The sequence below is a fragment of the Trachemys scripta genome, chromosome 10 (genome assembly GCF_013100865.1).
Source record: "Trachemys scripta elegans isolate TJP31775 chromosome 10, CAS_Tse_1.0, whole genome shotgun sequence".
Taxonomy (NCBI): domain Eukaryota; kingdom Metazoa; phylum Chordata; order Testudines; family Emydidae; genus Trachemys; species Trachemys scripta.
This window is the reverse complement of record NC_048307.1, coordinates 30946406-30970540: the sequence shown is the minus strand read 5'-3', so window position 1 is coordinate 30970540 and position 24135 is coordinate 30946406. Positions and strand designations below refer to the sequence as shown.

General features: G+C 45.7%; 1 protein-coding gene across 5 annotated transcripts in view; it reads left to right on the top strand.

Annotated features, from left to right (window-relative positions):
- The window catches only part of KATNIP (katanin interacting protein), a 189030-nt gene extending 165593 nt beyond the window's left edge, over nucleotides 1–23437 (top strand). For all 5 annotated transcript variants that reach the window (XM_034783910.1, XM_034783906.1, XM_034783907.1 and 2 more), the window contains 5 exons: nucleotides 51–190; nucleotides 9376–9477; nucleotides 9985–10145; nucleotides 14112–14200; nucleotides 21640–23437. In XM_034783910.1, the coding sequence (XP_034639801.1) occupies nucleotides 51–190; nucleotides 9376–9477; nucleotides 9985–10145; nucleotides 14112–14200; nucleotides 21640–21698 (551 nt within the window). In that variant the 3' untranslated portion in view covers nucleotides 21699–23437. The remainder of the gene's footprint in view (nucleotides 1–50; nucleotides 191–9375; nucleotides 9478–9984; nucleotides 10146–14111; nucleotides 14201–21639) is intronic.
- The last annotated feature ends 698 nt before the right edge of the window (nucleotides 23438–24135 follow it).

The following is a 24135-nucleotide window of genomic DNA, read 5'->3' as shown; positions in this document are numbered from 1 at the left end:
GTGTTTTTGATTCTTCCTGTTTGGTTAGTTAAGCTTAAGTTTTGTTTCAGACATTGCTGCTTTTCCAGACAGTGTCAACATTTTAGAGGGTGTGTGTGGAGATATCCGAACTCCAGATAAACTCATTGACAGAGTTAATGACAGTGGTGATGGCAGACACATGTGGCTTGCACCAATTCTTCCTGGTTTGGTATGGATACTTTTCTGTTTTCATCTCTTCCTTACATTTGAGTGCTCTGTATGTGTCATGTGTGCAAAGATATAGATATACAAACGTGTGTGTGTATGTGTATACTTTTTAAAGTGAGGTTCATGCCAGTGTAAAGTGCTGGACTGACACCTTTCAAAGCGAAATCCTCTGTCTCTTGAAGTGCTACAGCATGGACAACAGCAATGCAGGTTTCCCCACACTGTGACCCCCCGTGCCTGCACTCTGACATGGAGGCATCACTTCTAGCAACAGGGTATGTAGATCCTTAGCCTATCAGCTGAGACTACCAATAAGGGAGGCAGATGTGTGTGTCTTGTGCAGTGGACACCTGTCCACTGAGAGTTGGGCTCAGAACACCAACTCATTTCATGTAAACCAATGCTCTGTATTGAAAATAGTGAACTAGAAAGGACAGGCGCAGTGTTCCATGTCCCAAGGTTCTGAGTAATCCATCCCCTTCTAGTAGCATCATTTTCAATTTGTGTGTGGTTTCTAATAGGGAAAAGAAGGGAAAAGGGAAAAGAAGATAAACCAGACTAGTTCTGGCCTACATTTAACTTTTGGGGATGAACCATTTTGCACACCTGTATCGTGGTCATTTATATTTCTCCACTTAACCTTTCAGAATTAGGGAGGTTAGAAGTTTCCAAAGAAGGTCTAACATTAGATCTGATGTTGGCTATTGTGTTGGGAAATCCTGACTTAGGGCTTGACTACATTGTGGGTGACCACCTGTCCCGAATTGGGCAGGACAGTCCTGAAATGCAAAGTTCAAATCCTGGTCCCGAACTGAATGACTACAGGACAGCCTTTGTCCTGAATTCCCTGCAGTGCTGCTCCACACCTGCCCCAGGCTCAGGGATGGCACTAGTCTCTTTCCAGTAAGGGGGGCTGAGGTGGGCCTTTATCCCGCCTCACCGCGAGGCCCTGCCCCTGCTCCTCCTCTTTCCCCTGAGGCCCCGCCCCTGCTCCTCCTCTTTCCCCTGAGGCCCCGCCCCTGGCCAGGCTGGAAGCCAGAGCAGGGCCATGGTAAGAGCTGTCCAGGGAGCCCAGGCCACTGTGGGGAGCCCCAGACCCTCCACCTGCCCTAGGTGGGGTGCTGAGGTGCCAAAAAGCAGCCTCCAGACCATGTCTCCACCCCCAGGGGCATGCTGCCCAAGGCAGGTGGAGGATATGGGGCTCCCCACAGTGGCCTGGGCTCTCTGAGTGGCTCTTACTATGGCCTGGCTCTGGCTTCCAGCCTGGCCAGGGAGGCGGGACCTCAGGGGAAGAGGAGGGGAAGGGAGTGGGGCCACACAGACTGGTGGGGATCCTGCGTGTAGGGTTGCCAACTGTCTAATCACACAAAGCTAAACACCTGTGCCCTGACCCTGATGCTCCATTCCTGCCCCGCCCCTTCTCCAGGGCCCCACTCTGCTCACTCCATCCCCCTCTCCCTCCATTGCTTGCTCTCCCCCACCCTCACTCACTTTCACTGGGGTGGGATGGGGGGTTGGGTTTGGGAGGGGGTGTGGAGTCTGGCTGGGGCCGAGGGGTTCAGGGTGTGGGAGGGGATTCTGTGCTGAGCCTGCAGCAGAGGGTTGAGATACAGGAGGTGGTGCGGGCTCTGGGAGGGATTTTGGGTGCAGGAGGCTCTCATGGCTGGTGCAGGGGGTGGGGATGCAAGAGGATGCGGGGTGCCAGCTCTGGGAGGGAGCTTGGGTGTGGGAGGGGACTCAGAGCTGGGGTAGGAGGTTGGGGTGCGGGCTCTGGCCGGGCGGCGCTTAACTCGGGAGGCTCCCAGTCAGCGGTGCAGCAGGGCTAAGGCAGGCTCTCTGCCTGCCCTGGCCCCGCACCGCACCCGAAAGTGGCCGGCACGTCCCTACAGCCTCTAAGGAAGGGGCAGGGGACTCCGCGCACTGCCCCCGCCCTGAGCACCGACTCCACAGCTCCCATTGGCTGGGAACTGCGTCCAATGGGAGCTACGTGGGCAGTGCTTGCAGGCATGGGCAGCATGCGGAGCCCCCTGCCCCTCCCACAGGGGCCGTAGGGATGTGCCGGCCGCTTCTGGGTGCGGCGCGGGGCCAGGGCAGGCAGGGAGCCTTCCTTAGCTCTGCTGCGCCACCAGACTTTTAGCGGTCTAAAATCTCCCAGATTGGCTTCAGTAGCCTCTGGGAGACAGAGCCCGATTCCGTGAGACTCCCAGTGAAACAGGGAGGGTTGGCAATCCTACCTGCATGTGTCTTGCTTTTGCCTTTTGAAAAGGTGGTCATCCTAGTAATGTGCACTACTGGGGTGTGATTTGTAAAGTGCACCAATTTGCCACGCAGTAGTTGGTCTGTGTAGGCCCTGCTGGTGTGCGTACCAGCAGGGCTTACACAGACCAATTACTGTGTAACACATTAGTCCTCTTTAGAAATCACAGCCCCATTGTGCAGATTGCACTCCATTGTGGACAAGCCCTCTGAATGTTAAAAATTACGATTATAAATTTAAACTGTCAATTAATGAGAAATTTCAAAAACAAAAAAAGAAAACAGCTTGGGAAATTATACAAACAGCATTACGTGTTGCAATGCAGTGGATATAAATGAGGTAATGTTTCCATATACATAGAAACTCTTGGATATCTGCATTTCCTGGGGTAATGAAAAGCACGAGATTAATTGAAATACCGGGCTCTTGTAAGTATGCAGTACACCTGAAATGCCACAGCCATATGGATGTTATTCCTTACACAATTGCCTCTTCTCCCGGATGTGCTCTTTCTTCAGTAAATGCTGTGCAGTGGAAACCTTTTCTTGACTTCTTTGGCCCCAGACTTTGCCTTCATGGCTGTGCCAAAGAATCTAGATTTCTTTGTAGCAGTGTAGTTGGTTGTGCTGGAGTACCACAAGATGGATGTATTTATTCCCTCTGGTGCATACATCTCTTTTGCTTTGGGACTGGAGTCTTGTTTCACAAAGCTCTTGGAACCTCCAGTTTGCTATTGGTGAGAGTATTATCTGTACCATACACCTCTGAAGAGGACATTCCTCATAGCAATAGTTACAGCCCAGTCATAGTGAGGTACAGTCCAAATGGTCAATTCTCTGTAAACTGTAGTCTATATGGGAAATGTGATGTGGGCAGTGATTTTATCCACATTGTCAATCTCAAGTCATCTCTGTTTCCATCTCTTACAGGCCTCTATCCTGTTTATATTTCCCCAACTCTCTTTTGCATCATTGTTATGACTCACCAGGTGTTCATTCACCTGACTATATCTAATGGTACTCATCTAATCTAAAACCAGCATCCATTGCAGGCCATCTGTCTTTTTCAGAGAGTTTGCAAAGTTGTTACTTGAAGTTCTGGATGTACTTGAAACCAGATTTGTCCCTCACTCATGTCTGATCTTGAAGAACAAAATTATGGTCGCTTATGATGCTTTCTTGACCTGCCATTCAGAGCTGATGCTCATTTGGGCAATCTTGCAATCTCTGATCACCTAAAACTCCTCAGTACATCTTCTGAGTAGGTTGCACTGCTTGCTAATCTCCCACAACTGGGAATACACAGAGGCCACTCAAAGAAGGGGAGGATACTTACCAGTAACTGTTGTTCTTCCAGAGTGTTGCCTCTGCATATTCCCAGTCCCTGCCAACCTTCCCCACTTCTTCAGAGTTCCAGGCAAAGAATTCTGAAATTAGGAGACAAATTCAGAGTGGTTTGGGCCGTGCTTCCTTTTGTACCTTCAGAATCCAGAAGAAGGGGCAAATGGCCCTAAGGGACTGCTCTCTAGTCCACAGCCCAACCCCAGGATGCATCAGTCCCACAAGTGTGAATATGCAAAGGCCATACTCTCAAAGAACGACAGTTACCAGTAAGTAACCGTGTAAAATGTTTCCAGCATTCAGTGGAAGGTCACACTCCCAAACTTATTTTGCCTGTGCAGTCTCTACTTCTGGGATGAGGAAAGATCAGAGCAATTAACTTAATGATGCTCTTGCACAGATTGAGGTGCCATAGTGTGCAGATCTTCCATTCTGGCTCTGAATCCTTGGGTCATCTGTTTTATCTGGAGTTTCAGAAGGCTTTGATTCCCCTGTTGGAGCCTTTTAAGAGAAAAGAGAGACTATTTTAACATCCGCTCTTGCAAAGAAGAGAGCCCTAAGCTGGAAGTAAGGAGATCAGGAGAGTTGAATTGATCACTTCCTAGGCACAGAGGAGACTCTGGTTCTGACCATATTTCTTTGCCATGTTTCCGTGCAGGGCTTTGTTCTCAACAATCAGATTCAAGACACTTGGATCCACTGAAGCATCAGGCCTGGTGTTCAAGTGATTCTTTAGTTCCACACTAGGTCTCGTACCCTCCAAGCCAATACTAAAGTTAGAAACTGTTATGAGGGTTGAGGAAGGATTTAATTCTGGGACTTGGAGCAAAATCTTTACAGATCCATCAGGATCTGCACAGAGAGGGTCCTCTGATCCATTGTCTGGGTGGAAAGTGCCTCAAATGATATTTAGGTCAGATCCATATGAATCTTTGAGATGGATGCCCATGCTACAGTTAACACTCAGCAAACCAATAGCTTCTTTTGTTCTCAGAGAGGATGAGTGTCCAATGTCAAATACCTCTGAGTCTCCTGGCCCTGGTTCTCTTATCATTCCCCCAGAGCAGAGTTCGGTATTTTCCCTTGCATTTCCCCAACTGTATGGGGAACTACTGTTCCATCTCATGTTACTCATGGTCAGTGTTCAGCTTACATGCCAGTATGGCCTTAATTTCACATTTAGGGCTGTTAGAGTACCTGGGACTCTACATTCATGAATGAATTCTCATTACCTTTTCCTCTTACTCTCCAGATGACAACAAAGCTTTGGAGATTCTTGTGGCTGCAGTTCCAAGGAAGTCGTATAAATTATTCAGTGTTTTCCAATCCAAGTAAGGTGTCCTTACCTATTCTTAAAGGCCTTAAGGATTTTGCCTAGGATGTCTGCAAGTATCCAGCTTCTTTGCCTTCTAATTTCAAGAAGTCTGATAGGACATACCAGGACCTGCAATAGGATTTAAATATTTTTCTTTCCCCCACCCCATTCTGAGGACTGTGCAGATGTTTGCCTTTGCAGATAGACCTCTATAGTTCCCCTCCCTCCATCCCCCCGTGCAATAAAGAGTCTAGAAATTTGTGTATTTTATTGGGAAAAGTGTATTCACTTGCTTGGCTCCTTGAGTGACATTTGCCTCTAAGTTCAAGGTGTTTGCATCACTAAAGTCCCACGTAAACCCTCTAAACTACAATGAATCAAATTGATTTGAATATAAATTGTCTAATGTTCCTCTTCCCTCTAATCTCTGTCTGCTTGCCTGCCAGCCCGTAAATTGTGAGCTCTTCAGAGGAGGGACTATCCTTCCGTGTTTGGAATGTGTCTAGCACAAGTGGGCACTACCATAAATAAATAAATGAATAAGTACAACTAAGCCCTTCAGAATCATCTGGCTCTTTGTGGAGATGTCCAAGGGGAAAACAATAACTGTTGAGAGACTGTGAAAATGGATTGAACTCTCTTATATTATTGAGCGTACTACCAATACCAGACAGACCAGTAGTGGCTCAGTAGGGACTAAGCCCCGCCATATTAAATCAGACCCTCTTTAGATTTTTGGGGTTTCCAAATATCCATCCTTTCTCCTCTTTCTTTCCCAGTGCAGCTCCTCTTCCTCCCCAGTGGGGCTGCTGACATTTAGCCCCTGCAGTGCAGCTGTCTGGGGAGGAAGAGGTTGATGGAAGTGGTTGCCTCTAGCTCTTAAGAGAACTCCTTCTTCCAGTGAAAGTATTGAACAGTGCAGGGACCAGCACATGTTCACAGGCTGCCTTTTCAATTCCCTTTGAGCATAGCCTCAGTACAGAGCTCCACACCTTCCTTAAAAAGAACTGGAGTACTTGTGGCACCTTAGAGACTAACAAATTTATTAGAGCATAAGCTTTCGTGGACTACAGCCCACTTCTTCGGATGTATATATGCATATATATGCATCCGAAGAAGTGGGCTGTAGTCCATCTCTATATTGTGCCTGGAGTTTGGTTCGGCCAAGAATGGACTCAGAATCAGGGGATCAAAAACACACCTAAACTCCCTCCGCAGCAGCATTTTTGCTCCTTAACTGTGGCCAAGGATCAGAAGCATGTATTTGTCTCCATACATAATTATATATATATAGGAATGGTAGCTGACCACTTTATGAAATGTCAAATGAAATTACTTCAACCTTCACAGTATCCTCTGCACATCTAACTTTACCTCAAATTGTAACATTTCAGTAAATAACATCTTCTAGCCCCTAAACTGATTTTCTTCTCTTTTCAATAGCAATTTTAATGAATTCATCCTTTCTGACATTTGCATTTGTCTTTAAATGCCACCAGATAACAGGGTTTTAATCATTCCAAATAGCTTTTTAATTATNAGGGAAGCAGAGCTGTCCAGTGTCCCCTATGTAAAGCTGGTACTTGGCATTTTAACCATGCCGGATGAAGCATTCCTCTTTCCATTGAGATGCCAGTCTGATTACTGATTTGAGAGAGTAGTGCTTCAGTCTCTGTTTAATTAAATCTCCTTAGCCCTCCCTCTGTAGCTGTCTACTGCTTGCTAATCTCCCTAATAACTGGGAGTTAGCAAAACCCATTTCATGATAGTAAAAGGAAAATAACTCATCAATAACTGGAGTTCCCCTAATTAATATATATATATATATATATATATATATATATATATATATATATTATATAAAATATGTATCTGTGTACATCCACACAACTCTTTCCTCCTTCCCCTCCTCTTTGGAGGGTGGTTAGTGTCAGGAAGAGGAAGCAAGCTGAGCCTGCGGGGTGTGAAAAGGGCAGTCTCTGTAATGGAATCAGTTGGAATGCTGGACCAAATCTTTGGAATGCATGTGACTCCTAATGGCCAGGCTGCTTTGAACTGTTCCAGGGACCCACCAAAGCAAGTGTGCCCCTCTTTAACTGGAGATCTGCAACACATTCAGCAAACTTCTCTTTTCTGTTAAATAATCTTCCTTTTTCTTTTACTCTTTGTATTTAATCGGACAGAGTAGTTCTGTCTTGGGGCATGATAGATATTTGTTTGGTTGAAATGATTCATTTCTCCATCTCTGATAGCTGTTTTATTATTAATATATATGAATAGCCAGCAAATTAATTATTTCACCTGAATGTAACTGTCACAAGGCAGAGTCTATGCTGCAGGGTGGGGGTGGGAGGGCTTGGTTGGAGTGCATTTTTGGCTTTTCTCAACTGCAGGACAGATCAGATATTGTACTAAACTGCACCAGACGTAGTCAGACCAAGAATCAAGGCAACACAAAGATGTCTTAAAAGCCACTCTTGAGCCACCTTGGGCTCAACCACCCCCATGAACCTGGCCTATTGTCTTCAGTGGAGGACTCCCAATCTTTAATTGTGTAGCTGAGAGCAGAATCAGTCCCCTGAGTTCCCAGGTAAATTAGAAAGCTGAGCCAGTATATTAAATACCACCATTAATCTTCTCACAGGCAAAGGCAGTGTCAGATCTATATTTCAGGTGGATTCAGAAAATAAAAAACTCAGTGTCAGCATCTGGCAACCTGAAGTTACAGAAGCCAGATTTACAGTAGTACATACTTAATTGCTGCCTTAGAAAGAATATTAAAACCCCAAGAATGTTAGTAATGACCCCTGAGGCATGACAACACCATCCCTTCTTAAAGATAATCAGAGAGTAACTATTGTTTTTTTTTAAAGAGATTGTCCTGGAAAAGTTAGCTCTCCCTGTGGAGAATGTATTCATGGAACCACACTCTCCCTGAAGCCCAAAGATTGAATCCTAGCAAGAAATAAGAGTAGAACAATATATTGAAAACATACAATATTATTATTTTCAACATTTAAAAATAGGCTTGCATACTCCTGAGGTCAGCGAACTGCTTCGGAACATCTGGCAAGGCTTATCCAGGCTCTATTGCTAACCTTACCTGAATTACAGTAGCGCTGAGAAGGTCCCAGTCATGGATCAGAACCCTGTGGTGCTAGGTGCTGTACACACAGAGACAGTCCATACCCCAAAGAGCTTACAGTCTGCGTATGAGACAAGAGACAACAGGCTGACGCAACCAACAGAGCAGGGAGCACAAGGAACCAATGTGACGATCCTAGCCAGCCATGTTAAGTTTTTTGTAGGCCTCAGGGCAAAGGGGAATTTTAAGGAGGGATCTGAAAGAGGACAATGAGGTAGCTTTGCAAATGTTATGAGGAGCAGCTCCTGGGCATAAGGGGCAACACGGGAAACAGCACCAAGGTGCTTGTTGGAAAATGTAACAAGTGGGCAGTGGAGGAAGCATTGTTAGGAATGCAGAGGGGAGAGTCATTATCTTGATAGCGTATTGGAGATGATAGGTAAGTGGGGATAGGCCACAAGGGCCTTACAATCAAGACCAGTAGTTTTTGATGCAGTAGCAAGGGGGGAGCCAGTGGAGAGATGTGTGGAGAGGAGGGACATGGTTGGAGTGATGAGGCAGGAACATGATCTTTGCTGTAGCATTTTGGATGGATGTAAGTGGGGAAGATTGCATTTGTCAAGGACATGTTGCAGCAGTCAAGACAGGAGATGATGAGGGCCTAGGTGAGCGTTTTAGCTGTGTGGATGGCAAGGCCGGGTCTTAGAGATATTGTGCAGGAAGAAGCAGCAAGATTTCGACTGGCCTGAATCAGTGAGCCTAGAGCAAAATCTGAGTCGAAGAGAACACCATGGTTCCAGGCATGAGAGATAGGCAGGAAGGTGGTGCTGGCCACAGTAACTGAGAGAGGAGGGGGAGGGAATGGCTTTGGGCGAAGAAGGAAGAGCTCTGTTGTGGGTTAAGCTGATGGCTGGACATGCAGGAGTAGATGTCAGAGAGACAGGCTGAGATTTCATTTTGAACAGAAGGAGAGAAGTCCACAGTGGAGAACTAGATCTATGAATCATTGGCATGGAGATGATAGCTGAACTCATTAAATGCTTAAATATCATTTTTCTGCTTACTAGCTCTGCTCCTTTAATACAAACCTTTGAGTCTTGTTCTTCGTGTTTGTCCTGCTTTGATTGCATTCCTTCATTGGTGTTTGTCATGTTTTACTGAAAATTAAATGAATTCTTTTCTCTGACAGGTGAATAGGGTTTATGTTATTTTTGACCTGCCCACTACCGTGTCAATGATCAAACTGTGGAATTATGCGAAAACTCCCCAAAGGGGAGTGAGAGAATTTGGTGTAAGTACTTATTCATAAGCAATTTTGATGAGTCAGCTTGCCCTAATTTCCTTTTTTATTTCATACTCATAATTTATCACAGTGTGATTCACACTTTTTGTGTGCAACTTCAACATAAATGTCTAAAGTTTTTAAAAACATGATTCATTAAAGTTAATAACATGCAGAATAACAGAATCAATTTCTGTAATAGGGTGTAGTCAGTTCTTGTATGCCTGCTCATATATTTTATTAGAAACTAATCTGCCACGAGACAGAGTGAGAAAGCACCAGAGATAAACTGAGAGAGATGCAAACTGTTTGATACAGAGACGCAGCTGAACTAGTGACCAGCTCTCCTGGAACAAATGGTGCAACTCCTATTCAGCTGACAGAGAGGACTGTATTGAAAGCAATGACATTTCATTCAGACACTTTTTCCAGAAGAGTTTTCAGTTTTCATGAATAATAATATAAACTGTTCTGTTGCTTGAACAAAACTGATTCTTGATTATTTTATGTTTCCAGCTTCTTGTAGATGACTTGCTTGTGTACAACGGAATTCTAGACATGGTGAGCCACATAGTGCATGGTATCCTGCCCACCTGTGACCCTGTGGTCCCATATCATACCATTCTCTTTACAGATGATGAGAGGATTTGCCAGCGAGAGAAGAATACAGTTATTAGGTAGGTGCTGGGCTTTGATTTTAATGAGGAATCCTGTTTACATAATTTTATTTCTAGTGGCCGATGTCAGCAACTTCTACATTACTGTAGAGAATTGCAGTGCTATGTACTGACTGGCATAGAAAGCAATTGTGCTGTATATTGTATTCAAAGGATCAGATACCAACCCAGTGATGCTAAATTTTAGAAAAGGAAATTTTAATAAAATGAGGAAGTTAGTGTCAAAAAAACAAAAATTAAAATCCTTACATTTGGCATCAAATTCTACTAAGGAAACAATACTAGAGTCTCACAAAGTATGCATCCCATAGAACAAAAAGGTAACCAGGAAGGTAAGCAGTAAACCAGAGATCTTTCAGAATATGGAAAACCAACCTTAGTGCAGAAAGCGGCACGGGCCAAGGGACATGCTGGCCACCCTTCCTGCAGCCCCCATTGGTCTGGAGCAGCGAACCGCAGCCAGTGAGAGCCGCGATCGGCTGAACCTCAGACGCAGCAGGTAAACAAACTGGCCCGGCCTGCCAGGGGCTTTCCCTGAACAAGCGGCGGCCCAAGTTTGAGAACTGCTGCCCTAACTCTCCTGCCCCCAGGATTTTCAGTTCAGGAGATCTCTTGGGTCTCTCTTTTCAGTTGGCCTTTTTTAAGCTTTCATTCCATTTTTTTCTCCAAGGAGAGGCACCCTACCCTCACAGTTTTGTGGTGGAGAGAATAAAACCTCACACTATTAGTACTTGGTGGATCTTAACCTTCATTTTCAGAAGTGTGTATAAACTTTTCTTTATTGTTACTTTTGGCATTGGCCTACTGTCTTCCCCACTGCACTGCTCAGCACTTTTTATAAACTTTGGGCCTGATTCTGATCTCATTGACCTGTTTAAATCCAGAGTGACTTCAGTGGAGTTATTTTAGCTTTACACTGATGAAGCCTGAGGTAGAATCTGACTCACTTTGTGTTGTTTTGAGATATTCCTCCTTTGTCTCCAAGAATGGAAATCTAGTACAATAAAGTATCTTTAGAGAAAAGGAAAAAGGCAATTCTTGTTTTATGAAGCTATCATATCATGGGATTCCCACTCACCCACCCTTAGGGTTTGCTTTTTGTGGTGGTTGATATGTAAGCATAAAATGGGGTTCGTCCATTTTGTTAATTTGCCAAGGTGGCCGTTAGATTTTAAAGCTAAAATCTAACAAACTAGATTTGCCAATTGGATAAGTATTATAGCCAATATAGAATGGAACCTAATAGGATAACCCCTTTTTTTCTAATCCAGGGAATATTAGCTTACTACTTCTCATTCTGGGTTCTTTACAGGTCAACTTTTAACTTGAATGGTATTTCTCAAATCAGGACACATTCTTATTCTGAACCAACCAGCAATTTATTAATTCACCCAGAACCATGTTAGTATACAATCACACATTCACCACTCAAGTGTAGACAACAACCAGTGTTCTAGGTGTGTAGTACACACACACACACACAATATACAGTCTTGCAATCGATTATCACTATCTGGAGTTGTCTCAACAGTTATACCAAGCAACAATGTAAATTATCAAGATTTTTTATTACATTTACTTATGATATTCAGTTTCAGTTCTTTAGTACCTAGCACTTTTATCACATTCCAAGGATGAACTTGTCTTTAAGGCACTTTTAAGAGTGTGGTTACTACAGTTTGAATGGATTGGTCCAACAGTGAAAAGTTTAGCATGTCAAAAGCAATTGCTTAAAGTTATTGTTTATCTCTCATAGGCCAATTTGCTTGGCCATGCAAAGGAATTAAAATCTAAAATACGGTTACTTTAGGTCTCACTAGAAAGTGTAGACTAGGCAAGATAACTTACAGTTATTTATATTAAAGATTAGAAGGGGAAATACAGTCTTCGAAATGAAATCTCATCACTTCATCATATCCACTTAACCTGGGATGGGGGAGAGTCCTTTCCACCCAGTTGGTCTGGGCATCAGTCACACTTAGGATTCTGCAGCTTCTTATTCAGTTCAGTCAACTCTCCATTTGCACGTGGTGACCTCAATTTTATATACTCTAATTTCAAGGCTGGTTGGAGGGGCCACCCTCTGATTTCTATTGAACATGTGCCAAGTGAATGCTCCGATTTCAGCTCTCTCCATTTTTCTGCTGCTTCCATAGGTATCCCATAGTGTAGGTGTACACAAATTTCTTCAATCCTTTTCTTATCGGAAGCCTTTATATGTTCAATTCATTTCAAGGATTGTATTTCGTTATTAGCCCCTACTATCAATTGGGATCCACCCCTTTTAGCAATTTCTCTTACTATCCCAAAGTTATATCTTTCAACATTCCTTCTTCCTTGTGCCAGACAATTCCTATTACTTCTAGAGTGCACCAGTTATTTACAATGAAAACCAACAAAATCCCTTCTCATCTTCTAAATCTGGAGGACATACTCAATGCATTCTTTAGTTGTACATAAGCATTTCACATTATTTAAGACTGACAGTAGAACAAGAAGGATAGATATAGATATAGATATAGATATAGATTGAAGGAGATAGATCTGACTCACAAGGCAAACAAACTTGTAGCTTCTAATTTGGGGTGAAAGATTATCCAGGGGATATTTGATTTACAAGGAAAGCAATATATAATTTATAATTTCGGGTGAAAACATGTGGCTTTGATTTTCTTGGGGTAGTTTGCCCAATTTGACCTTCAGTCTTACAGCCAGTCATCTCTAGTTTGCTTAACTTGCAGCTTCCCCATTCATCTCTTGATCCATTCACAATGTGCAATGGGCCACTTTGCATAGGATAGGAAGGTGTCACTCTTGCATGTAAATTGGAATTCTTTTTAGGTAGGTTGGGAGGGAGAAAGAGGTTTTATCCATATGCAGATCATGAGAGAGTCTTGGCTGATCTGTGGGTTCTTTGAAAAAGTGTCTCACATGATATGAATCATTTTCTTCTTGTCTTTACTTCCTAGATGGATCCTGTTTTAGGATAAATAGCTATTAGAAATAGCTTTTCTAATTTTTTTTTAAGGCCAGAAGGAATCAGTAGTTATTAATCAGTTGACATTTTTTCTGTATTTAATAGCATTTAAATTTGATTAGATTTTGAAGCTATTGATTCCTGCTCATAAAAGGAACAGACAGTCTGTCTGCAGTCTACACACAAATGTTGCATTGGTTTAACTAAAATAAACTTTTAAATAAACCACTCCCATATGGACACACTTAAACTGGAAAGAAAGAGAACATTTTCAGCAGTGAGGATAATTTGGTAACATTGGAACAACTTACCACAGGTTTGATTCTCCATTGCGTACAGTCTTTAAATCAAGAATTGATGTGTTTCTAGAAGATATTTTTTAGTTCAACCAGAAGTTATGGTCCTGATGCAGGAATCACTGGGTAAACTTATCTGGCCTGTATGATGCAGGAGGCCAGACTAGGTGATCATAATGGTCCCTTCTGGCCTTGAAATCTATAAATGTATGAAATTGGTTTATAACTCTTTTATATCAATTTAGCTTAATTCAGTAAATTACCAAATTAAGCTAAATAAATTTAGGATGGTTGCAAACTGATTCAAGAATGTCTACATGGGTACATGGCACTGGTTTAATGAAGTTGATTTAAAAACAGATTTTGGTTCAGATGGTCAGATTTTGCATCTAGAGAAGGTCGGAATAGGCTGCAAAGTGGATGTGGTAGTAGCAGTTGGAATGTGCGTTTGAGAGCACCCCTCCCAACAAATACAATTGTGAGGAATAACTTTAGGTTCTTAGGTTTATAGCTGTGGGCTATATGAGGGTGAAGCCTCACCCTTCCAGACTGTGACTCACAGAAGGCAGTGGTGTCAGTAGTACAGCCTCACAGTGGTTTAGGTAACACATTGCAGTGTGCTTCCCCGTAGCTGCAGTGGTATCTATGGACTATTGATTCTCCCTGCTATTGGTCTGCTTTTCATCTTTGCAGCAATCGTGTAGAGGATCAGGATGTACGAATGATGAACGAAAATCAAATTGTTACAAACTCCAAACAGAAGCAGATTGCTGCTGACCCAGGTGAGTTTCATTTCTTTACGAGAACCTTTTGCCCACTTTCCGCAGACACAGAATGAATAACAGGCACGCTTTTTGGCAGATATACAATCACCAAAAGTATAGAAAGTGGGGAAGTTCCAGTAAATATACCTCCCTTCCCTGCCGCCACCACCACCCCACCCTATGAGGGCAAACCTTCTAGTTCAAGCTCCTCCTGCCCCAGCATGACAGCAGGACCCCTTCATCTAGGCCAATGGTTTTTAAACTTTTTTTCTGGGGACCCAGTTGAAGAAAATTGTTGAGCGGGGGGTTCGGGGGCTATTTAAAGGGCTGGGGATCCAGCTCCCTCTGCTGCACCCTCTGCCCGCACCAGCCCCGCACCCCCTGCCCTGCCCACAGCCAGCCACTGCTGCCCCCACTGCCCTGCCTCCAGCCCCACACCCCCTGCCCACACCAGCCCTGCACCCCCTGTCCTGCCCGCACCAGCCCTGCACCCCCTGTCCATGTCCTGCCCGCACCAGCCCTGCACCCCCTGTCCTGCCCACACCAGCCCCGCGCCCCCGCCCTGCCTGCAGCCAGCCCTGCCGCACCCCTGCCCACAGCCACCCCCCGCCGCACCCTCTGCCCTGTCTCCAGCCAACCTCTGCGGACCTGCCCGAAGCCAGCCAGCCACACACACACCCCTGCCCGCACCAGCCTTGACCCCCTGCCCTGCCTGCACCAGCCCTGCACCCCCTGCCCTGCCTGCAGACAGCCTTGCACCTCCTGCCCTATCTCCAGCCAACCCCTGCCACACACCCCTGCCTGAAGCCAGCCAGTCCTGCACTCCTCTGTCTCCAGCCCTGCCAACCCCTGCCGCACCCCCCTGCAGCCCTGCCTGAAGCTAGCCAGCCCACCCCACACCCCGCTGTCTCCAACCAGCCCCGCACCCCTTGCCCTGCCCGTAGCCAGACCCTACTTCCAGTCAGCCCCTGCCCTGCCTCCAGGCAGCTCCATGTCCACTGGTGCCCTGCAGTTCCCAGGGCAGTAACTCTGCACACCTGCTTCAATGAGGGGGGCAGGGAGCAGCTGGGACCCACACATGTGCACACCACTAGGGTGACCAGCCAGCAAGTGTAAAAAATCGGGACGGGGGTGGGGATAATAGGATCCTATATAAGAAAAAGACCCCAAAATCAGGACTGTCCCTATAAAATCGGGACATCTGGTCACCCTAGCACACCCCCAGGGAGTAGCGGGGATCCACACATTTGAAACGGTGCTCATTAATAACCGATCAACAGCATATATGATGCAATGTACATAATATATAATTTTACTATTTATATAGTTATGGAAAGTAAATAATACATGGAAGAAATGAAAGGCTTTTCTTTACATGTTTTTTTTTTGTTAGTCATCCCTGTCGGGGCCCCGCCACGTAGTCCTTCTCTCTATAGGGTGTAACCCTTCTGCCCATCTAAGTTGGCAGCAACAAGGGACGGATTCTGTATCTAGGGGTTCCGTTTCAATAACACAATGCAAAACCGGCTCGAGCCCCCACCCAGTGAACTGGGACAATTACATGCCACCCCCTGGGTGCCTCTAAGAGGCAATGCTTCCCCTCTCGCAAGGACGGAGTCTGAGTGTAGCAGAAAATTTTTAATAACATGAGGTAAACGGCATCAGCATTATATTGGAAAAACACCACAAACAGGATTCATAACACAAACCATGAGCAAAAAAAACACCTACCCCAGCAAATTGGGCTATGTCCTTTCCCTTTGGTTCTTGAATCCAGCAACCCAAAAATCACCCAGAGTCCCCAAAGTCCAACACCCCCAAAGTCTCTTGGGTCCAGCATCCACCCAAAGTCCCAAAAGTCCAACAACCCCCAAAGTCTCTGACCCTGGTCAGTGCAGCCCCAGAGTAAAAGGGGGGCACGCAGGGTGTTAAGGGGCACCTTATGTGATCCGAGGCCGGCTGTCTCTCCGTGGGGTTCCGCCGCAGCCTTCACCACGAGCCAGTCCACTTCCTGCTATCCCACGAACCGCTCTGCTCTACAAGCTGCTCCGCACTGTGACCTGTGAGCCACTCCAGCAGTCCCCGCAAACAGCTCCACTTGCCGTTCCTTGGGCCACTCCAACCATCCCCGCAAGGCTCAGCGCCGCTCGCTGCTCCTCCAGTCATCCCCACAAATTGCTCCGCCAGTTGCTTAGCAATATAGCTTCAGGCTCCCCCACTTAATAACTTTAACTCTTGTGTGATTTCAGCTCAGAGTAGGGGAGCCCTAGTGCTGGTGCACCATTGGCCCAAAGTGAATTCAGCTCAGCAGCCTGTAACTAGACTCCTAATGGAATCAAAGTTAGCTCTTACATTCAACAGTGGAGAGAGGAGGTGGTGCAATTGGTGTTTCAAGCCCTCAGAGATAGGGTTACCATACGTCCGGTTTTTCCCGGACATGTCCGGCTTTTCGGCAATCAAAGCCCCGTCCGGGGGGAAAATGCCGGCCGGGCACTTCCCCTCCCGCGGCGGCTCTGCTCCTCCCCTGCCTCTTCGGTTCTGTTTAAGCGCTATGGGCTTCAGGCAGCCCACTTGCCTCTGGACCCTGCGCCGCTGGCCGGGCACTTCCCCTCCTGGGCTCCGGCGGCGCAGGGTCTGGAGGCATGGGGGCTGCCCAAAGCCGCTGCGGCTGGAGGCTCTGCTCCTCCCCTGACTCTTCGGCTCTGTTTAAGAGCCGAGCGCTACGGGCTTTGGGCAGTCGGAGGCATAGGGGCTGCCCGAAGCCCGAGCGCTACCGGCTTCACGGTTTGCCGGACAGCCTCCAGACCCTGCGCCCCCGGCTGGGCGCTTCCCCTCCCGGGCTCCAGCTGCACTGGGGAAGCGCAGGGTCTGGGGGCTGCCCAGCAAACTGTGAAGCCGGTAGCGCTCGGGCAGCCCTTTCCACGTGGCTGGGAGTGGGTGGAGTTAGGGCGGGGTTGGGGCGGGGAAGGGGCAGAGTTGGGGCAGGGCTGGGGGTGGGAAATGGGCGGGGCCAGGGCCCCATGGAGGGTCCTCTTTTTTAATTTGTTAAATATGGTAACCCTACTCAGAGGGGACCCATACCATCAGATACAAATACCTGTCCACATCCTCTCTCAATTCACTGGGTTTTGTAACCCATGCCCCTTATCAAGCAAGTGCTACTTAGGTAATGGTGAAGGACTCACTCAGTCCTTCTGTCATACAACAGTTCCACTGGCCTTGATTCACAGAATCAGGGTAACAAAACTTTATTCTTCCTGCCCCAATAACAAAGAAACTGGGGATCCCACACCAGCCAAAGTAACCACTTTCAGTTGCTGTTGTTTCATGCCATGCGGGTGGGTGTGCCTATGCAAACAAGATCAGCCCCTGGAGTTCTTTTCCACACTCGCCATAATTCACCACCAGATGTCAGGGTAGAGCTCATCCTGACTCTGCTTATAGGGTCAGGGTTACAGTCTACTGAGCCCTTTTCATCATAAGCCAGCAAGGAGATTGGTGAGAGAACTCCCACAGTCTCTGTTGTACTTACAGGCTTATTCAAGAACAGTTTAGCCTCCTGTTCTGAAAGGGGTCTGACTTCCCCTCCCAGGAGGGTGTTTCTGTAGTGGCGGGTTGGGGGGAACCTGGGTCAGCCCTCTACTCTGGGTTCTGGCCCAGGGACCCTAGTGACAGCAGCTGTTGGCAGGCGACCTTTCACCGCCAGAGCTGCTACACTTCCCTGGGCCACTCCCCACAGCTCCCCTGCTTCTATCTCTCAGCACCTTCTTCACCCTTACCTTAGGGCTCCCATCCCAGTGTCTTGAGGGTATCTTCATTACCTAGACCTTCAGCCACACTCCTTTCCTCTGGCTGCCTTTTCCTTCCCCCAGCCTGACCAGAGTGAGCTCTTTTACAGTATCAGAGGGGCCTTAATTAGAGTGAGGTGTTCACATTAGCTTAACGGCCTCGCCTGACTCTTTTCAGGCTAATTGGAGTCATGTGTCCACACTAGCCTGGAGCAGACCCCACTCTGGTCAGTCAGGGAACAGAAAACTGCTTATCCAGTGGCCAGTATATCTGCCTTCTACCACTCTGCTGTACCCAACTGGCCTGGGTCTATCACACCCCATATATGTTCTGCCCCATATATAGTTGTAGGTACTATATTTGAGTCAAGGCAGCCCCTTAGCAAGGCACTTCAGATGCCTCAAAATCTACTGCCTAGCCTCCCGCTCCTTTTAGTGGCCCTGGATGTGGGTTGAAATTCAGGCTCATGTTGACTCATGTGACTTATGCACTTGCACCAAGATGCTGCACACCAACCTCTTGGCACCCTCATGCCTCTGGAGACTCTGCCCCAACCATGGACAGCCAGTGCCATGATTCCGTCGTAGAATTCCCCAAATCAGATGGCCACACAGTAGTACTAACAGTTGTAGATCAATTGACCAAGATGGCACACTTCCTCTCCTGTGCCCACATACCGTCAGCTCAGATGATGGCTCAGCTCTTAGTAACAAATATCCTCTGCCTCCCTGGGCTCTCCTGCCTCTGATGCGAAACCCTCAGGCTACTAAACATCCATGCTTATGCCTCCTCAGCATACCACCTGCAGACGAATGGCTTGATGGAGAGGATGAATTAAGTACTTGCGCAATATTTACAGTCCTTTCTTAATTACAGCCAAGACACCCTCATACTATATGCTGAATTTGCATACAACACCAACTGTGCCTCCACAGGGAAAAGCTCTTTTTTTTTTTTTTTGTGCTAACGATGGATTCACCCATTTCCTCCTGCAGTACCAGTAGCCTCCCTGAACCCACCACCTACTGACTTGGTTCAATGAATCCACCGCATAAAAGAAAGACGAAGGGGACACTTTGAGGATGTTAAGAAGGACTACACAGGGTACACAGACAGCCAGAGACAGAAGGGGCCAGTCTTTTCAGGACACAAGAAGGTCTGCTTATCTGCTAAGTTTCAGAGTAGCAGCCGTGTTAGTCTGTATCCGCAAAAAGAAGAACAGGAGTACTTGTGGCACCTTAGAGACTAACAAATTTATTAGAGCATAAGAAGAAGTGGGCTGTAGTCCACGAAAGCTTATGCTCTAATAAATTTGTTAGTCTCTAAGGTGCCACAAGTACTCCTGTTCTTCTTATCTGCTAAGAATCTCACCATGAACAGGCCATCTCGCAAACTAGACCACCGGTACCTTGGAAACTACCAGATTTGTCAGAAAATCAGCTCTGTCACTTTCAAACTCCGCTTACCTAGTCCCTCAAATTGCACCTGATCTTCCTTGTTTCTCTCTTGAAACCATACACTGAATGCCTGTTCCCTGACCGAACACATCCACTTCCCTCTCCGGTTCAAGGTCCAGGCCATACTGGACTCTAGATTGAAGTGGGATCAGTTGTGGTACCTCATAGGCTGGGAAGGTTGTGGTCCCAGAGAGTGCTCCTAGGAGCCTGCTGGTAATGTTCACATCCCTAGACTTGTACAAGAGTTTCACAAATATCACCTTGACAATCTGGTCCTACAATACCCCAGGGGCACCCCTGAAGGAGGTGGGGCATGATATGAAGGTTCATGGGACTTGACCCCAGCACTTCCATGCTGCCACGGCAGAGCCATCATGAATGCACCATACATTCTGGGAGACCAGCCACTGTTGGAAGTGCTGACCATGGTAGAGAGGACTGGCAGCCCCTACTATGACCTCTGATTGACCTAGACATACTATTTAAGCTGGAGGGAGTATCAGGAAGTTGTCTGTGGAACAAGGCAGATCCCTGACTTGCTGTTGAAACAGATCCAGCATTATTCTTACCTCCTTGCCCTGCCCCCTGTTTTCTGGCTATTGACTCCGGCTTGATCCTTGGCTACGATTCTTGGCTATTGACCCTGGCTCAACCCTAGGCTCCAGTCCCTGGCTATTGACCTTGATGTGACCCATGGCTCTGGACTCCGACTACTGACTCTAGCTTGACTTCTCAGGCCCAACCACTTACGCCTTCAACCATTGAACCTGACCTCCCACACCCTGGTTCCTGACTCTGAGGAGTCCAGGTTTCTCATATTGCCCACAACTCAGACCCTAAGAGAAAGAAATTTTGCCTCAACCACACCTACAATATAGGAATTAAAAATGTCCATATCATGCAATCAATTGGATTCAGAGCTAGTTTTCCAGCACCTGCACCCAATCCTTTTCCCATTGTTTCCTCTGTTATGTGTTACCTAAATTCTGTGTTGACCTGCAAGATCAGTGCTGAAGAAGAAGGAATCCAGGTGTCACCGTGTCCTGTACAGAACAGTTACACTTTGACTTCTTGTCGCATCTCTTGTGCCAGCACTGGGTGGTCATGATAGCACCCTGTGTCTGGGTCAGAGATGGTCTAGGTCTCATTCTTCACTATCAACCCAACTGAGGAGTGAGGATCACCTGCTGCTGCTTCTGAGCTGCTCCCATGCAGGACTTGCCTTTAGTTAGCTGGTTAGACTGCTGTCCATCCTTGGTCTCTTCTCATTCGGGTCATCCCCTACTTTTCAAAGATGAAATGTATATTGCTAGCACTGAGATTGAATGATGCTCTTCTTCCTTACCATATTGCCATGTTCTTCCACTTTCCTTCCCCTTCTTCCACATCCATCCCATTTATCATGCCATCCTGCCATGTCTCTCATAGGTGGTGCCTCCCTATGTGACCTGTCCGATTCAGCTATAACTCATAGCAGATTTAGCTTCTATCTGAACCTAGGGTGACCAGACAGCAAGTGTGAAAAATTGGGACAGAGGTTGGGGGGTAGTAGGAGTCTATATAAGAAAAAGACCCCAAAATCGGGACTGTCCCTATAAAATCAGGACATCTGGTCACCCTATCTGAACCTCTTAACTATCTCCTCCAGAATAGAAACTTGTACTTGTGCATATGTAGCTCTTCTAGCTTTCATTCAGAAATAGAATGATGTACAACTTCCACATCAGATCATTCTGGTTCAGTCAGGAGCCATGCTAGATTCTAGCTTATTTTTCTTTTAGAGTTGCCCTCCTCTTTCACTGTAGAAAAGGTTTCATAGATTCAAAGTGTTTTAATACCAGAAGGAATCATGAGATCATCTAGTCTGACCTCTTTGTATGTTACAGGCCATTAAATTTTACTGTTACCCCTATAGGAGCCCAGTAACTTGTGTTTGGCTGAAGCATGTTTTTCAGAAAGGCATCCAGTCTGGATCTGAAGAGCTCAAGGGATGGAGAATCCACCCATTCCCTTAGGAGTTTGATTCAATTGTTAATCACTCTTATAGTGGAGAGGGTTCTCTTTCTTTGGGGCTCAGTACCAAGGAGGAAAGGTATAGCTTTCTGTCTTGGGTGGAAAATGGAATTGATTCTTGTCTCCTGGTTTAACTTGTGACTTCACAGTTAATATGTATTATTAGTCTTAAAACAACACACTTTTCTGTCCCAACAGCTTTACGTCCAAAAACCTGCATACGTGATAAAGGAATGCTGAGGAGGAAAAGACACTGAGGGGTTATGAAGTGGATGTCCCGAGCCCACCCAGCTGAGATGCCTACCATCTGGCACTTCTGAATGCAAATCAACCATGTGGCAGATGTTTGCCACTTGATACTCCCGAACCATCACCGAAAGGCCTGAAATCTTTACTGTCTAATGATGGGAAGTTTCATTTGATGGAGGAAGTGCTTTAGAAATGAAATTTTAAGTATACGCTGATAGTGTTTCTTATTATGTCAGCACCTATACTATCTGTATTTTCATTCTCTGTTAACTGGCAAACCAGTAAACAGTGTAAGTAAAGTCACTGTTAACTTCTACCTATCTCTACCTAAGTGGACCTGCTTTTGAGTAAGAACCTTAATGCTAAAACTGGAGTCCACTCCTGATGTGTACACATAGCTTTGGGGAAGCAGTATTGTAGAACTGAGAAAAGACTTTCAGAGTTGTATTTCAGTCCTGAACCCTCAAGTTTTAAACTGCTGGTCGGCCACAAAGCCCTTTGAGCCCCTAAATCATTTCTGTTCCAGTTCAGGCAATTTGTATATAATCCACTGGAAAATGTACATATTAGGAAAAACTGTACTTCAGGAGAAAAGCCCCTGTACTTCAGGAGTAGTGCTGTTAGAGGCAGGAAGTAACATTGCTTTTGATCCCATGGAACAGGGCCGGCTCCAGGGTTTTTGCCGCCCCAAGTGGCGCAAAAAAAAAAAAAAGCCACGATCGCGATCTGCGGCGGCAATTCGGCGGGAGGTCCTTCGCTCTGAGCTGGAGTGAGGGACCGTCCGCCGAATTGCCACTGAATAGCTGGATGTGCCGCCCCTCTCTGGAGTGGCCGCCCCAAGCACCTGGCAAGCTGGTGCCCGGAGCTGGCCCTGCCACGGAAGCTCCTTTTCCCTCATTCCTACAATTGACAGAGGTATCAATGATGGCATGGGAATTGTCTTTTAAAAATTCAGGTCAGGAAGCAGGGTTTCCATCAGTTCGTGATCAGTAAAGTTTTAGCAAATTGCTCAATTCTCATTTTTGCAATGAAAGGATTTGAAATAATGATAAATGTGCATTAATTTCACTATTGTGAAAATAGCAAAAAAATGTGCAGCTGGACCATTACCTCCTTACACATACTTCATAACCCTGCAGCCAGAACACTTCTCTCCTCTTCTACACACACATGGTTATATACTGGATTGTGTACAAAGAGGCTGTAGCAACGCATGCCATATAGTGCACAAAACAGATCTATTGTCATCAACATACCACACCCATCCTGGCAAACCAAGTGCTTTCCCTCTGGTAGGTAACTTGTGTTCCATATATAAATGGATTATATTTCTGGATCTAAACCTGAAGAGTTCAGATATATTGTACTATAAGTTTGGTGTTATGCAACTCAAAATGTGATGAAAAAAATGACTGTGTTGCAGGATGCAGTTATGTAAGTGTCATTTTCACTTAAAACTTGTAGCTGATTATAACCTATACATCTCTTTTCCATAGAAAAGATTCTTCCCTTTCCCAGGCAGAGAGTTCCCAGTGTTCACCGTAGAGATGAGACACTGAAATACCATAAGACACATTTCTTTTAGCCAGATGCTATTTTAACCATAAAGCAGAGACTTACCACTGCAATTCCTGATACAGCAACCGAATTCATTGCTGCCAATTCTAGGCAACATCAGGACCATCTGAGAACCTGATAGCTTGTATATTTGCTTATAAAAATATATTTTATTCTTTGTCCTGGTCAATGTTGTTTGCTGAGTTGTAAAGCACAAATGAAATGAAATGTGCTTCCCCGATTTCTGTGTATTGATATTGCAGCTATATATAACATTTTGTATTTAAGACAAAAATAACTTTTTACTTCCTCTAAATATAAAATAGATTTATATCTCTATTTCAATATCATTAAAATGCTATTATATGGAAATATTAACGTGCTGGCTATTACCATGAAAAAGTCTTATTGTAGCAGCCAGGAGATAAAAGGTAAAGTCTCTTCAACAGAGCAGGGTTAAGATCCTGATTAGGAATACTGTAAATGGAAGTCCCCTCTTGGTTCCTAGAAGGCATTTGTCCACATCATAAAGCAGTTGTCAAATTTTCCTTTCTTGGCCCTTTCTGCTCAAGACCCCCCTGGCAACAAAAGGGAGTGCTGCGTCAGGACTGGAGTAGATTTGGGATATTGTGGGTCCAGGTGAGGACTGTTACAGTACTGAAGGGCTAATGTTTTGGGTTCCAGGTCTGCACCATCGTCAGTAAAGCCTAGTTTACACTAGAAAACATTAGTAGCCACAATTCATGACTATAGCAGCTCACTATGATAGCAACGGTGGAAGCTGTAGTGTAGATGAGACTTAGACATGGTTGTACAAATGCCTGAGTCCTAAGAATAGTTGAGATTCTGCCTTAGCTACCTAGTAGAGCTGCACCGATTGTGAATTAT